The 15377-nt window shown below is 36.4% G+C and overlaps 2 protein-coding genes across 2 annotated transcripts in view; both read left to right on the top strand.

The window, feature by feature from the left end:
• Nucleotides 1-10218, top strand: part of rbm7 (RNA binding motif protein 7) — a 10707-nt gene extending 489 nt beyond the window's left edge. The window contains exons 2-5 of the mRNA XM_024276404.2: nucleotides 16-219; nucleotides 5340-5415; nucleotides 9186-9279; nucleotides 9407-10218. Of these exons, the coding sequence (XP_024132172.1) occupies nucleotides 16-219; nucleotides 5340-5415; nucleotides 9186-9279; nucleotides 9407-9766 (734 nt within the window). The 3' untranslated portion in view covers nucleotides 9767-10218. The remainder of the gene's footprint in view (nucleotides 1-15; nucleotides 220-5339; nucleotides 5416-9185; nucleotides 9280-9406) is intronic.
• Nucleotides 10219-10334: 116 nt separating this feature from the next.
• Nucleotides 10335-15377, top strand: part of barx2 (BARX homeobox 2) — a 15010-nt gene continuing 9967 nt past the window's right edge. Inside the window, exon 1 of the mRNA XM_024277397.2 lies at nucleotides 10335-12725. Coding sequence (XP_024133165.1) covers nucleotides 12539-12725 — 187 coding nt within the window. The 5' untranslated portion in view covers nucleotides 10335-12538. The remainder of the gene's footprint in view (nucleotides 12726-15377) is intronic.

The following is a 15377-nucleotide window of genomic DNA, read 5'->3' as shown; positions in this document are numbered from 1 at the left end:
TCATTGGTTTCGGTTGTTTGGAAGTCTTTCATGATGTGACTGGTTGTGTTTTGCAGGCAGGACCTCTCGTCAGAACTAAAATCCCAAAAGATACAGAAGGGAAGCAGAAAACGTTTGGTTTCGTCGTGTACAAACATGACGTGTCGGCGCCCTATGCCATGCAACTGCTGGACGGAACGTCTCTGTTTGGGAGGAACATCCACGTCCAGTTCAGATCAGGTGAGCCGTCTTTACTTCTTATCAATACAATGAACTCACTAAACAAATTAAAAAAAGAAACTAAAACAATACGTTTTTAAAGCACAGATACTAAGTTTGAATAGTTGTTATGTTCAATGCTGCCTGTTATCGTTTATATACTTATTATAAAATTTGAAAAGCTAATATATAAAATTATAGCTGTTAAGCAAACTTTTATTTTTACTAACTAAAGTACAATTTAAATTGACTAACAGAGACAACACAATGAAAAAAGCACAATAGTTAATTCATAAACATGGAAGCAACAGTTAAGGAAAGAGCAAACAAAAACATAGATATAATATAATAAAATAGGAGGACAAATTGTATGAACAATCCCTTAGCTGGATGTCTCGGTTCCAACTCATTTAGCCCTGTATTTGTCCAAACAAATACAGAGACAGTAGTAGAATAAATCCATTGATCTCATCAGGAGTTTCTTTATGGCATTTTTTTGGAAACACAGATCTAAATTATGGGTGGGAACTGCTGGTTTTCCTGGATGAGGTGTGTTCATTTAACCAGAACCTTGAATCAGCTGATGGTGGCTGTCTGCAGTGAACAGGACAGGGTTGGTTGGTAAACAAACGAGTTGGCTCAACCTCAACATTGGGGCTGGGAAGTACTGGTTTACTAAGACAAATGAGAAGTAGAGCTGCCACAAACGATGATTTAAATAGGCGACTAATCACCCATTATTTTTTCCGATTAGTCGACTAGTCGGGTCATGCTCAAAGTGGATGTAAAGCACACATCTTAACCGTCATTAGCTTTTAACCAACTAAAAATAAAGACAATTAAGACAGTTTACTTTTAATGAATCGTGCAGCCTCTTAGAATCTGGTAGTAAAACAAGATTAAAGAGGTTATGAGGTCGGCATCTGAAACAAGGAACTATTTTTCACAAAAATATAGTTTTGCTCTCAGTGACTCAAATATAAAAAAGTGATTTTTTTTTGGTGCTGAATACTCACAACTTTGTTCAACTTTACTACACTCTGACTCCATATAATATAAAGTAATGACCAACTATTAAATTAGTTGTTGACTATTTTAAAAGTTGATTAGTTCACTGATCGTGGCAGCATTAATGAGAAGTAAAAAAAAACATCAAAAATTAATAATATAACTTATTGTGTGCAACAATAACTTCTGAAATTGTTTGACAGAATACAAATCTATAGTACAAATGTAAACATGGATCCCCAGTTCAGTTTTGAGAGAAACTAGTTGGCTAATAGTGCTAATGGTTAGATTTCTGTTGGGTCTAAAATACTTCATAAAAGGATAGAACAGAATCCCAAAACTTTTTAGCTTGTCATATCAAAGAACTATCAGTTTTCTAGAGTAAAAGCAAACAGCAAAATAATTTTAAAATTCAAAAGACTCTGGATGCATTCTCTACTTTGAGGTTTGTTTTTGCTCTTAAAGACAAGTCTCTTTTCCTCAGTCAAGCTGAGAAAAGTTAAATAACAAAAAGTATAAGCAATGTTTTTTTTTTTTGTTTTTTGTTTTTTTTTTTTTAGCTCAGATTAAATTAGAATTTATTTCAAGCAATCAAGGAAACAAAAATAACTATAAAAGTTGCATTACCTGCTAGTGTGAATGATTTTTGTTGGAAGTAGTACATTGAGATGTTTACTATGTATACTTTTGTAAGGTGCTGAAAACTTAATTTCCCAAAGGGTGTCGTCCCAAAGGGACCAATAAAGCTATGTCTAAGTCTAAGTCTAGTCCCTGAAGATGCTGAAGCTTTTTACGGATGCAATTTACTTAAATTGCTAAAGGGATTTGCTGAAAATGCAAAAGCTGTTTGCAAAATATTAAATTAGCTAAAAAACTGGAAATTTTGTTTACAAACTATGAAAGAGCGCTGAAGTTGACCTACCTTTCTGAAAGATTTGTAGTAAAATTGCTTAAAAATCTCTGATAGATGCCAATTTTTCAAAAAATATTTAGTGTGTAGCTTAAATATTAGCTAAACTTCTAATTAGCCCCAAAAACATTAGTAGAGTCCAAATTAGCCAAAAATCTAGCTTGTTTCTTAAATACTAGCTAAACTCCAAAATTGTCTAAAATTCCTCAGGAAACTAAATTAGTCAAAACGTTAGCCTGTTGCTAAAATAGAAGCTAAACTCTAAATTAGACTAAAAAAACTCAAGTAGATAACAAATTAGCCAAAAACAGTAGCATGCTGCTAAAATATTTGCTAACCCCTCAATTTTTTTACAATTATTCTAAAAGATGAAAACATAACTCATTAATATATTTAATAGTTTATTACCAATCTACTTAACATTTTTGAAATTTAAAGACTTCCTCATTCATTTCCTATGGGGCATATTTTTCTCAATATTTCAAAAACTTTAAAGTTTATGAATACCAAAAATACAATCTGAACGAGCTGAAGGATTTGATACAAAGATTGTTGAAATTTCTCAAAGTGTGATTGAGTTTTTACATGCTGAAAAACATATAGAAAGGACCAGGAGAATCGCTATAGAGTGAATACTTAATAAGCATTCACACTATAATTCATGTGGAACACAATCAATCAACAGAAGTTTACGCCCATAAAGACATGTCAAACAGGACAACTAAACAACAAAAGATAGATTGCCTGAAAGGGAGTGGGAGGAAACAAATTTATATAATCCCACCCCGGCTCGTCCTTTACGTGTATTATCATTATCCAGCTCAGAACTAAGTTACAACATTATTAACATGTCAACAAATGTGTTATTTTACCTGATAGCACTTGCTGTTTAATAATGATCATCTTTGGATCATTTTTTTCATCTATTCTAAAAGCATTTCTAGTGGTCTTTTAATTTTAATGATACAGTTTTTAGCTAAAAAAAAACAAATGTTGTTTTCTACAAAGTTTCTGCAGAGCTGCAAGACTTCATTAGAAATGAGCCTTTGAGTTTTGGGCAGGACTGTTGGTGCAGAGTAAACGGTTGCATCAGAATGGAGGAGAGCGGGGAGCTTGTAGCTTCTTCTTGTTTCTTCTACATCACTGCTACAAAGACAACTGTTCATCTGATCTTCAATTTGAGTGAAGAAAAAGTCAGAAATGCAATGATAAGGTTGATTTTGTCCATAAATGTCCTCCATCGTCAGAAAAAATACCACATGAACATGTTAGAACACCAAAAACACAGTTTTCATTGGTGTATGTCTTACGTTCTGCATTGTGGATTTTATTAAGACTTTTTTTTGCGAAGAATGAAGCTTGGTTGTCAGGAAAGAGTCTATTAGCTGGAGGGACTGTTTAAAACTGTGTATGCATTGTATCCATTCATTACAGCAGATAGTTTGTAAAATAATTGGATCAAAACAGAGAAATATTTACATTAGTCCTGAATAATCCTGTAGCTTCTGACTTTAACACAGTAAAGATATTTTCTGGATCTGTCATTTAGTGCTGCCACAAACGCTTATTTTAATAGTCCACTAGTCACCGATTATTTTTTCCGATGAGTCGACTAATTGGGTCATGAGCAAACTAGAGGTAAAGCACACATCTAAACCTTCGTTAGCTTTAAACTAACTGAAAAATAGATATTTAGCATTACCTGTAATAATGCTAGTGTGAATGCTGTAAGCTGAATTTGGCTGCTGAAGATGCTAGTGCTGATAGATGAAGATGCTGGAATGATAGATAAAAGCACTGAAGCTGACAGTTGAAAACGCTGAAGCTGACAGCCAGCTAATTTATTAGTTAAATGCAAAATTAGACTAAAAAACTGAAAAAGCCTAAGTTAGCCAAAACAGCTAGCATGCAGCTAAAATATTAGCTAAACTCCAAAATATCTTAAATATTAGCCTTAAAAAACTGAAAAAAATCAGAAATTAGCCAAAATAGCTAGCATATAACTGAAATATTAACTCCAAAAGAGACTAAAAAAATCTTAATAAATGCCAAAATATTCCAAAAAGCTAGCAAAATGCCATTATAACTTTCAACTTTACTACACCCTTACTCCATATAATATAAAGTAACAACTAATCGACTATTTTAATAGTCAACCTACTAGTGGCAGCCCTACTGTCATTATACAACACCTGTCATGTGATGTAAAAGACCCGCTCTGAGAATTGTGTTATGGTGTTTTTAACATGTTCCTCTGGCATATTACTACATACACTGTATAAAGAAAATAAAGCTCAACTTGCATTTTTGAGGATTTCTTTTGCTGAGAATCAAGAGCAAACCAAAAAAAAAAAAATCTGTTTGAAAAAGAGCGTATTTGTGACATAAAACAAAATGACTCCAATATTACTCTCCATTTTTGTTGCACTGATGATGTTAGGTTGGAGGTGTGAGGTACGCTTGCAGGACAAAGTGTAAACAGAGAGCTCTCAACTTAGAGGTCAATTTCTAATAGTGTCTGCAGAGAGGCAGAAGTTTATGTCCTAGAAAACAACCCAAGTTTTTAGATTTTGCCTGAAAACTGCACAATCAGTGGATCAGAAGATGGCCAGAGTGGGACTTTAATGCTTTATGAAAAAATACTCATTTGTCAGATGTGGTTCTTTTAAATAAAGTTCCTCTACCAACCATGACTTAAAAATCTGACTCTTTGATTTTTCCCTTCAACTTTAGTATTTTTTGGGTTTTCCACATCTCATTGGCACAAAATTGTCATTGCCTTTTACTAAATCGGTTTTCAGGCTAATGAGGGAGGCTGTCTGATGTTGCTCCTCCATAAATTTGAGTGTTAAAACGGTTAAGTTTATTTATACAGGTAGGTCGATTGAGAACAATGTCTCATTTACAACAACGACCTGAGAACGCTTCAGCAATACAGAAACTGTACAACAATGCAATAAGTTACATACAGATAAAAACATGACGTTTACATGTGCTTTAATAACATTATATTATGATTTCCTAAATTATTTGATATTTCCAGCAATCTTTTTGAAAGAAATTGTAATATTCTAAAACAAATGGATGATTACTTAACTGTAATCACAATGTTATGTGTTACTGCGATTCAACATGGATACTTTTAAGGTCTGTGGAATAAGGTATGAACTCAAACGTTGTTGATGTATTTTTTAACTGTTTTTCCTTGAACTCTTCATCATAGGCAGCAGTCATGGCAGCAGTCCTGGAAACTCTCAGAATTCAACTCCTGCAAATACTCCAAATCCTCACGGCCAGAGGTTGGTAGAAATGTCAAAAATCTGCAATCAAAACTCTGCAACTCAAATATCCACTTGTTCATACACATAACAGAACTTGTTTGTCTGAAGAAGGCATTTAAAGTTTAGTTTATTTTTTCCAAGTATAACACAGAACAACAACAAAAAAGTGTATTTTGCATTACATCAAATTTAGAGATTTTTAATGAGTTTTAATTTTAAAGTCCATAAATTTTAAAGAAATCCACATGAGTAAATCCTGTTGGATCCTAGAGGGGAAAAGGGATCTGCAGTCACGGCCGTACACGGCAGCATTTTGGTGAGCCCAGCAGAAAAACATAGAGTCCAGTTTTAGTCTCATCTATGAGACGATTATGGGTTTATATGAAAAACAAAATGTATTTTTACATGTCATGTTTTGATTTACTGTGTAGTTGTTTTATTCAACACTTTATTTTATGAAGCTCAATTGGGGCCAATATTATATGAAACCCAAATAAAACTTTATGAAAAAAATATTGGTGATTGGCCAAAAAAAATGTAAAATGCCCAAATCTTTTTGCTATTTTAAAATAAACGTAATTATTGTCAGCTTTAAACGTTTTGTTTTTAGGTTTCAGAACTCAAAATATCTATTTTAAAACTTTTTTTCCAGTTTTAACAGTTTTTTAATCTGAAAATTTCAGTTCTAAAAATCTTTTGGCCCTGTTGTGGCGCGTTGGGGGGCGGGGCTAACACAAAGGACCAATCAAAATGCAGGGGGAGGGGTAAATTTACAAGCAGAAGAATGTAAATAAACAGACAAACCTCTGTTTCGAACCTGTTATCCTCTTCTTCCCTCCCTTTTGACTTTAAATCTGTCTCTGAGGCCATTCCTTGCTGTTTTTCCATCCTTAAAGTTTTAAAGAAGCGCTAACAGTTACAGTACTGCATGTTCTTCCTTCCCACCCAACCTAGCTTAGACAGCTAAGGTAAGGTAGGGGTGTGCACCAGGCAAAATTATTGATTACGTCTAACTTTTGAGTTATTTTATTCAGGTTTTTATTACTTTTTTTATTTTTATTTTTTTTACACGAAATGACTGGTGTGTCAAAGTGTTAAAAAAAAGACATAGATACTGTACATAGCCTTATCATTGTGAGATGGTGTCCTAGGCACCTGCCTAGGGTGCCTATGCCTAGGGCTGGCCCTGAACGCAGGACTATAAAGCAGTTAGAGATCATTGTAAAGATCCACTCCGATTAAAAAAAAAAACACACAAAAAAAAACTTGTGGTCCGTTTCCAATGATGAAGGTCAACTATAAAGAAAATTAAGCTCAGAATGTCATTTTTGAGTTTGACATTTTTTTCAAATTATTGTCAATCAGAAACAGTTGAATAAAAATACAAATTGAAAACGCTTACTTGTGATGTAGAAAATATACTGAGTGGGCCACAAGCTCCCTGCTCCGCTTAAACAGAACTCTCAGCAATAGGGAGGGGAAGTGGGGCGGTGTTGCTCTCACCACAGTTCTGCCCACAACTCAGAGGAATTTCTAATGAACTACAGAAAGCATGCAGTTGAAAATGTCAGTTTTTAAATTTAGCCCAAATAGTCATCATTTAAAGAACACTGGGAATACTTTTACATTAAGTTTTTCTTCTTTCTGTCCCCTTTTCATTTTTTTTTCCTTTTATATCATGCTTGAGCTTACAACTCAAGTTTATGTTGTATGTTTTTTAATGAATAAAAATGAAATAAATAAAAAAACAAAAACAAAAAAAACATTAGGATAATTGAAATCTTTAAAAAGCACCTGAAATTATTATGCATTATATGAGCATTTATAGAAGTATTTGTATACGGGGACCCCACCACCTCATTAGAAGCTAATAAATAAAGTCAAACTAGCAATTTTGACAAAAAATTTTGCAATACTTTTTTTTCTTGTCACTCAATTTATAATGTTCACATAAAAAACAAAAGCTTCACATTGTTTATGTTGTAGTGCTGTAATAACTGTTTTTATCGCCCCCTGCAGGCTGAGTATTAGAGTTAATTTTGAACTTAGTGCATGAGACTCACTACACATGCCTTTGAGCTTTAATGATTGTGTTGCTCTTTCAACATGTTTGACTGACTCAAAGTGTTACCCCACTAACAATAAACAGGAAGGAATATATTTCACATACATTTCATTTACCTGTTTGCCGTATGTTTTTTTTTAAACCATGAGATTTTATTTAAGATTTGGTTTAATCTTAAATATATAGAAAATGTTTCCTTTTTGGCAAATATCCAGCAGTTCACTCTAAAGTTTTAGGTAAATCTGTCAAAAAGGATGTGACCAACTCCTAGCATTTATGGTTTAACATTTGTTATGTGGTTCCATCGTTACAGCCTCAGACAGATTTACTGTCTCTTAACTCACTGGTTGTTAGGAATACTGAAGCTCTACAGTGTTTGAACATGTATGCTTTACCTTCATGTAGTAGTAACTCAAAGTGACTCTGACAGGCCTCAGTGACTGTTGCCTGTTATAGGTCTGCAGTTTCAGTCTCAAAACATCCAAACTGGTCCAGTATCAGTGTTTTTTCAGGTCTGTCTCTTCGGATTCTTCTAGACTTCTATAGTAGCTTAAAAGCTACTTTAGAAAACGTGACATGTCTTCTGATGTAGCATTTATAACCCAGCTACTTGGTGTTGTACAACGTCATATTTGGTGTCTGAACCTGGATGGAGTACCTGAATTCCCCTGACGGAGAGCGATAAGTTTTCATTGATTTTTGATTTGTTGATTGATTTGGGTTTTTAATCTTACAATTTCCTTAATAAAAACTAAGGAAAAACTACATAGATGTATCAAATCTATTCAACCCTTGACATTCTTTTGACTACCGTAACTCTTCAACTGTTGACTTAATTAATGTAATTCCAGCTTTATCCGCTTGCCGTCGTCGCTCCATCTTGGCTAGTTAAAAAAGGCCACTAAAAGCATCAGTGACTGTGAATGCTACTGGGAATTTCTTAAAGAAAAAAGCCCATGGTTGACTCACTTTTGGGTTGTTCCACTCATAGCTACAAACAAAGAAAGTGCTAACAGTGCCACCTGGAGGCAGAAAGTATATTACACTCAGAGTTTTGGAACCCCATAGAGAATCAATGGGAAACGGGGTGGGATGTTTTAACTAAACACTCGACTTGGCGGGCCAAAAGATAACCTTTGGGGCGTGGACCCCACTTTGGGCACCTATGGCGTAAACGGTTGAAGAGTTTTAGTGTGTTAAAGAGAGTGTGTTATTAAGGTGTTGCAGACAACATCTCCGGTGTTAAAGGGTTAAGATATTTATTGATCATTTGATTAAAGAAATACCTAAAAGTAAACTCTACTCTCTTCTTGAAATTATACTTGTGCTTTACCATAAGTAGACAGATTTGTATGCCGTCATTTATTAGTCAAAACTCCACACAGAAAAAATACATCTCCACGCACGTATCAAACATTTAGACCTCCACGAGTGCTTCTGCTTGCTCGGGCCAGCTACTCAGCTCAGCTCCAAAAGCCACGCCCCCTTAGAGGACATTTTGGAAACGGAGGCTTCAGATCAACATGAAAGAAGGCTTTTTAAGACATTTAGGTTGTGGGATTTTGGTTAAAAACTCAATGATCATTATTAAAACAATACTGGGAATGATTTTTTAATTTTAAAAAATTGTCATAGGAAGAAACCTTTGTTCTTGTTTTAAGTAAGTTTTCTTGTTTCTGTATCATTTTCATGAATCTGACAGTGGTTTGCTTTGCTTTTCCAGAACCCCGGCCCAGTTCAGCTCTCCCTCATACAGCCATCAACCTCCAATGCAGAGGTCTTTCTCATCCCCTGATAGCCTACAGAAGCATGCTATGGTATGTATGGTTCACGGATGGATTTCATGTGAAGTTCTTGACTTGTTTCTACTACAAATGTGTCTTGTTGAGTGAAATTGGAGCAACGACCAAACATTTCTTGCTGTCGGTGTCTTCTTATTTGTAGATGAACAACGTGATGTGGCAGTTCCACATGCAGCAGGTTGAGCAGCTCAATGACGCTTTCACTACACCTCCACAGCGGCAAAACTCTGGAGGTAGAAGTTCCGTCGGAGGGGGCTCCAGGCACCACGACAACGCCCCCTATCGCCATCACCCATCCAAGATGGGCAGCGGCGGCAGGACCCCCGGCTACAGGGACGAGCCCACGTACCAGCAGCAGCAGCACAGCCACGGCCGAGAGTCCTACCACCAGCAGAACAACCGCAGCGGGAACCGCTATCCCGACAGCAGAGGCGGGAACAGACATTACGACGACAGGGGCGGCGACCGCGGTTACCAAGACAACAGATGGCGACGATACTGAGTCACACGAAGGACTTTTTCACTTGTTTTTTAAAGAATGTCTGAGTTTTGTTTAAAAAAGAATCATTTGGTCCTCTCAGGTTGTTTGCTTTTTAACGATGTTTTTAAATTGGAACTCTTTGATGTGAGATTTCCTCACAGATGTTATTATTTTTAGCCATGGACTTGAGCAAGGGCACATTTCAGATATCACTGCAAGAGATTCTGGAAGTTAAAAAAAGACATGAACAAAAAAAAAACATTTTATGTTTGGGAAATTAATTTAAATGGTGCTAATGAAAATGTTCTGGTGCTTTTCAATTTTTTTTAAGATCTTTAACCAGCAACAACATGGCACCAGGTTTTCCAAATTTTCAATGTGCTCTTTCTGGGCTTATTACCAATTTTATTTTTGCAGTTTTGATCTGTAAGATGTGTTTTAAAACCAACATTCTTATAAATCTCTTTTCATGACAACATTGTATTGTCGTTCATCCATGAGGAGAGCTATTTGAAGCTGTGTGTGACCACATTTAGTTAATAGGCTATTGTATGTTTACGCTCCATGCTGCAGTGCATGCACACACGGCCTTATCTGCTCCTATAAATGGACCAATGTAACTAATATCCTTGTGCAGGCTGTTGTGAAGTAATCTACAGGTGGCGCCACTCGCATCCATTTATTGAAACAATTAAGATGTTAAATATATCGGAGCCACATGACCAGCTCCTATGCTTGACCTTTCTATTCAGGATGCTTTCAAGTCGTCACATGGATCTGACAACTATTCTTTTCGCCTGACAGCATGTAATTATAATCGGGTTCATTTCTTCCCCAGCTATGTCTTTACAATACTTAACAAGTGGAACCGGTTTTGATCAGTTTACAGGTTGCGAGGGGGGGGTTAAGGGGTTGGTTAATACCCCGTCCTAGAATTAGCAGCACTTTGAGCCTTAACGTCTCATGTTGCGATCAGATTTTCAGCTCTGGTGTCCCAGCTGGTGTGTTTGCTTATTACAGTGGTGATGAAACCATCTAATGTCCCAGCCGAAGTCATAATCTGTCCTGCCACAAAGTGTTTGTGGAGCCGGCAGCGCGGACAACAATAAAGCTGCAAAAGTGCAGCTGTGTATGCATCTTTTGAGCTAAGCTTCAGGTATTCAAAGTAATCTTGCAGGAGTCTGATTGCATCCTGATGCTTCCCAAAGCGCTGTAATCGTGTATATCCTCAGTCCGGTGTCAGGCCCTTATCCAGCTCCTGCCCGTGGCATAACTCTTTAAATTGGTTGATCTGCGTGGCGTCTCTTGCCCTGGGGTGAGTGGATTAGAGAGGCCACTCAGTAGCCGCTGCTGTGTGGATTTATATAGAAGCGAGCCTTCTGAAATGATCCAATTCCAAAAAGCCACAAAGCCTGTCCTGGCCCCCCCATGCAACAAACCCTCAAAGCAAATCATCTACAGTAACTGATAATGGCTTCTCTAACTCAACAATAAATGTACTTAATATTCAAGAAATAAACAAAACGTGTCCAGCAGGCAGGGCTCAGTTTTGGGCTGTCAACAGCAAGACGGGCGCTGCTGCAGGTCCGTGAACACACCACACGATCCGGGATAGCGGTTCGCTCCCACGAATATAACTGTAACTACACATAGAAATCTAAACAATTCCCGATTGTTCTTGTTTTAACTTTATAACGCAAATAAATGCGTTCCTAATTTAGTTTACAATCGAAATTCTAACTTTTCCACACAAAAAAATGTTTAGAATGTAAAAAAATGTCTAAAAGTGTTATAAAATACTACAATATCAACAAAATAAGCTGAATATTTAAAGAAAAGCATTGGAGGGGGAAAAGGAGTCTATTTATGTGCGTTTTTTCCCTCCAATGTGTTTTGTTTTTATTTTTTATTAAGCTTGTTTTGTCCATATTTTAGTATGGATACTATTGTTCCCCACTATTGATTTGCCAAACATTTTTTTAATCAAGATAAAAGTTTGTTTTTTATATTTTAGGTTTCAGATTTTATGGCGGAATAAACAGTTTGATCGGACCCGAGCGCGCGCGCGCGGCTGTTGATTGATAATTAGGGACACCTGCGGCGGCGGCTCACAACAAAGCCCCACTAATCATACACTTTTTTTTTTATTAAGAACAAAAACTTTTTTATAAGAATTATCACTAATAAATTGTATTGTTTCCACGCGAGTTAAATAAAGTTGCAAACGTCTAAAAAGTTTGGAAAAATAAAATCCGTTAAGCTTCAATCTGTTTTAGATAGAAAGTCAGTAAATCGAACACATGATTAAATTTTAACTGTGGACTCACGTAAAAAGTAAATTATTGGAGTTATAAAATAAAAGTTGTGATTTTACATCGAAAGAAAAAAATTTTAAGGAAAAAAAACTAAAGCGCACATCCTCCTTCTTCCAGATGAGATTAACCCTTGATGTGTCGGAAAAGTGGAGACGGTGTGGTGCGCGCGTGGTGGGTAGAGGAGTGTTCGTGGCCTTGGGTGAGGAAGAGAGAGAGCGCGCGCGCGTGGAGATGAGTAAAGGGAGGTTTATATAGCGCGGGGTGTGAGCGCACAGCTCAGTGCCACTGACGCGCTCAGCGCAGCTCAAGTTGAAGATCAGGGAAAAGCAAACCCCCCAAAACTGCATTTCGACATCCTAGGATGATCTGTTCAAACGCATGAGCTCCAGTCCTCGCCCTCACAGACCCTCTTTCCTAAAAACTACACACTTTTCTTTGTTTTTTTAATTTTTTGGTGCGCAGCGCGCGCGCACACACCATGCACTGCCAAGCCGAGCTGAGGCTCTCCTCTCCCGGGCAGCTGAAGGCTGTCAGGCGACGCTACAAGACGTTCATGATCGACGAGATTCTGTCCAGGGAGACGTGTGATTATTTCGAGAAACTGTCGCTCTACTCCGTGTGTCCTTCTCTGGTGGTTCGACCGAAGCCTCTGCACTCCTGTCCGGGTAAGGCGCATCCCTCTACTGACTTAGAAATAAATAAAACAAAGTGACATTTCTAAGAAATATCATTTATTGATTTAGATGCACTAATTTATATTTATTGTTGTTTATTTTTTTGAATTAAAGTTGTTTAGTTGGGCTTTAAAAAGTCTATAATAAAGTAATAATAAATACTAATAAAATTATTTTTACTTTTTGAGCATTTATGCCAATAATTTAATTTTTATGTTTTTATTTTATTTTATTTTGTACTTTTATTTTACAATTTCTTTTTTAACTCTACAACCCTATCGCTGGGCGATCTTCACCTGAGCAAAAGCATTAATATGATTTTTAAAATGTTGCATTTTTCTGGGTGTCATGGGTCCCTGGGGAAACTCACATGTCCCGAATGGGTGAACCAAAGGCCAAGTTTCCAGTATCATTTTTACTTTTAGGATTTATTTTTCTTCCCAAATTCCTATTTTTTTTAGTAATTTTCAAGCATGTTTTTATTTTCCATTTTGTTACATAAACCACAGTTGAAAATAGAGGAAAACAACTCTTATATAGCATATGTTGTGATAGTTCGGACCAATTTTTATGAGAAATAGTTTTTATTAGATATTTTATATAAGGTAAAAATTACCCAGAAAAAGAGATGGTCTAACTTTTTATACCGAGTGTTCTTGGGTTAATTAACATATTTTTTTTTACCTCAGAAAGCCTCTTCTATTCATTTCTATGACCCAGGTTCTCCAAAGGCAAAAACGCGCATGGTAATAATCATGCTTGAGGGCTTTTGTCAGGACACAAATGACTGAGGCGACAAACCACCTCAATAGATAAGAATATCAGCTCATTATTTAATAAAAAAAAACAAACAAACATTTGATCTCATTTGTTTTGGTTAATAACACTCGTGCAAATCCGAAGACTTTCCCTGATGACTCTTTGGATTCAAAGATGGAGCTGTTATCAGTCACAAAAATGTGGCCTGAGCCGGAGCAACTGGAAGGAAGATGCATGCTTGCAAAACCACCTGGCACGGATGGATTTACTGAACATACTGAACTAACCCCAGGCCACATTGAGCATTTTCACATAGATGTTCAGATAAAATATCATTATCTTGGATTGTCAATCCACCTGAAAGCAGGCAAGAAGATGCACACTCCAGTAACCATTAGGGTAATTGCTCAAAAGTCTGAAATGACAGCCACTGCAATTTGATGATGACAGTGATGGTTGGATAAAAATAGGCGAAGCGATCCCCTCATCAGTTTGATACGGTTCGGTTGGATACTGTAGCCGGGCTTTGGCAGCCATCTTTTCGGATGGATAGAGTAACCTGCTCTGCGTTTCAGAAAAAAGTGGCCCAACACTTATTTGTAGCTGCAGGGGTGTGAGACACAGTATATTCCACAACATCTATGACTTTTGGTGCTTGATATAGAAGCGGGCAAGCTTACTGGTCCCAGATGATTGGTTGTTGGCCCCTTAACAGCGGTGGCTTCTTCGCTTCAAAGCTAAAACGATGTTTTAACCCTGAGAGGTGATGTCTTAAGTGTTGAAGAGAACACAGGGAGCTTAGATTCATTTTATCCGATCACCGGACTCGCATGTCATTCCTTTTGGCACAATTTCTTATTTTGGAGCTTTAGCTAAATCACAAAACACGAAGTTTGCTCATCTTTCAGCACGACCCCACAGATCTCTTAGTGGTTTTACCTAGAAGCCATAGACCAGATTAAACATCAACGGCGCTGTAATCTCCCATGACAAGATAATGACAAATACATACACACATCTAATGCGCATAGAAAAGCCTGATGCTCTACACAAGCTTGTGCGGCTCCGGCTTAGGGAAGAAATCCGTGTGGGCAAAAACTTTTCATCCCATCTTCAAGTCTAATCCGCCACAGACAATAAAGTCTCCATTAAGCATAAATCTGATGTGAAAACGCTGAAAAACACCTGTGTGTGCAAACACCTTATGTTTACATTTAAGTATATTTGACAGACTTCATTTTCCAGCTTTGTTGTTCTGTTGTTGATTTTTTTTCTCTCAGAAGGAAAAACTATTAGTTATTTTTAAATGCGCTTCAAGATAAGGCAAATGTTTGTTTCTCTGTAGAGAAATATCCAATAATATTTCATAATCGAAATGCAATTTTCTACTATGTCATCTCTGGAAAGCAAAAAGTGAAACAGTATATTTCACTGAGGTGCTTTGTTGCCACTGGATTATTTAAACAAATCATATGAAAAGTTTTCTAAGATTTAGGATCTAATCAGATAATCACGCGTTCCTGTTTTCCTTTCAAGCACAGTTTAAGACTGAAAAAAATCACAATAAGAAGAGCAGGTGTTTACAAGTTTATATTCTGACAATCTCAAGGGACTTGAACCATGTCTTCTCCTCTTTCAAAAATAACAGTCTGAAAATATGTAGTTTATTTATTTGCTCTAAAAATATGTTAACTCTTCCGCGCTGTATGTTGCTATTTCGCAATGTTCAGTCCAGGATGCCGTTTAATTTAGTATCACCTTGAACTAAAAAAACATTGAAGAAATTGTTTTTTACATGACTGGAAATTAAGTTAGGCAAATATATATATATATATATATATATATATATATATATATATATATATATATATATATATATATATA

The sequence above is a fragment of the Oryzias melastigma genome, linkage group LG13 (genome assembly GCF_002922805.2).
Source record: "Oryzias melastigma strain HK-1 linkage group LG13, ASM292280v2, whole genome shotgun sequence".
NCBI lineage: Eukaryota > Metazoa > Chordata > Actinopteri > Beloniformes > Adrianichthyidae > Oryzias > Oryzias melastigma.
Note: the sequence above shows the minus strand (reverse complement) of the source record. Positions and strands in the feature narration are given on the sequence as shown.